The sequence below is a fragment of the Miscanthus floridulus genome, chromosome 8, assembly GCF_019320115.1.
Source record: "Miscanthus floridulus cultivar M001 chromosome 8, ASM1932011v1, whole genome shotgun sequence".
In the NCBI taxonomy this organism is placed as follows: Eukaryota; Viridiplantae; Streptophyta; class Magnoliopsida; order Poales; family Poaceae; genus Miscanthus; species Miscanthus floridulus.
Genome location: NC_089587.1, coordinates 226,981,887 through 226,983,095, shown reverse-complemented (window position 1 = coordinate 226,983,095; position 1,209 = coordinate 226,981,887). Strand labels below are relative to the sequence as shown.

The 1,209-nt window shown below is 52.3% G+C and overlaps 1 protein-coding gene across 1 annotated transcript; it reads right to left on the bottom strand.

Moving 5' to 3' along the window:
* Positions 1 to 231: 231 nt before the first annotated feature.
* Positions 232 to 936, bottom strand: LOC136470752 (CASP-like protein 1U2). Its single transcript, XM_066468490.1, has 2 exons — positions 722 to 936; positions 232 to 619 (listed from the first exon to the last, which is right to left on the bottom strand). The coding sequence occupies exons 1-2, from the start codon at positions 934 to 936 to the stop codon at positions 232 to 234; spliced, it is 603 nt and encodes a 200-aa protein (XP_066324587.1).
* Positions 937 to 1,209: the final 273 nt, after the last annotated feature.

Sequence of the window (1,209 nt, the reverse complement as noted above, 5' to 3'; positions counted from 1 at the left end):
TATATAATAGATCACCAAAAAGAAAGACAAAGATTTTACTATTTCCGATTGCAACTTTCAGATTGTAAGTTTTTTCGCAAATTAAAGGTAGGTTGATCACACTAAATAATGGTGGATGATTGTAGTACGTACGTACATCGATCGGCAACGAGATATATTGTATGCCGTATAATAAGTGGTCGTAACAAGATTACTGGCGACAGCCGACGACAGCCGCTGAATATATACCTCCTACATATGGGGCCAGACGGAGAAGGGCAGCGGGACGTCCTTGGCGATGGAGGCGAGGCCGGCGGAGAGGCTGGCGGCCAAGGAGATGATCTTGGACCTGCGCACCTGCTCGCACAAGTGGCCGGCGCCGGCGCTGGCGCCGGCGCAGGCGCTGATCTGCGGGCCGTAGGCCATCGCCGCCGCGAACACCGCGCCGGTGGCGGAGTAGAGCAGCACCTGCACAGCGACGTCGGCGGCAACCAGGACGTCCCGGGGATTAATCATGGGCGGCGGCGGCGCATCCTCCTCGTCGTTGGCGTCGCCGCCCTGCTTGTTGCCGGCGACGACCTGTAGGTAGATCGCGGCCACCTCCAGGATCGTCGCTGCGATGTTGGACCCTACAAGGTATCTGCATCCAATGCAATGCAGTGGGTGCAGAGAATGAACACAAATTAACAGAAATTATATTACTCGAGGAATATATAATGCATGGAATGGGTATATATCTTACACGAAGGGCTGGTAATCCTTGAAGGTGACGGCAGTGGCGGTGCCGGCGCCGTCGTGGAGGTCGCCGTAGATGGTGCACTCGCTGGCGGTGGCCATGACGACCGCCGAGGTGAGCGCCAGCGCCAGCGTGGACAGGCGAAACAGCAGGGTCACCACCTTGGAACCATTTGGCGCCGCCGGGGGGTCGTCCATCACATGGCAGTCAGAACCGTACATGACGACGACGCACTGCACGCTGAGTCGCCGAGGCTGAGCAAATCAAGATCGATCAAGAGCAAGTTTTTGCGCTGCTGCTGATGACAAAATAAAATCAGAATGATATATGGCGACGTTTATGGGGATCATATATATGCTGCAGCGCTAATTGGAAAAGTGACAAGGACATATATATATATATATATAGTAAGTATGATATGGTTATATATACTATACGATGTAAAATAAGGCAATAATTCGTATGGATATGGATGGACCCATTTACATATTTAG

Excerpts from the sequence above, each read along its gene's own strand:
- LOC136470752 (XM_066468490.1), bottom strand. The coding sequence starts at position 936 with ATGTACGGTTCTGACTGCCATGTGATGGACGACCCCCCGGCGGCGCCA. Across the intron at positions 620-721 it reads AAGGATTACCAGCCCTTCGT|ATACCTTGTAGGGTCCAACA; the intron begins GTAAGATATATA and ends CATTGGATGCAG.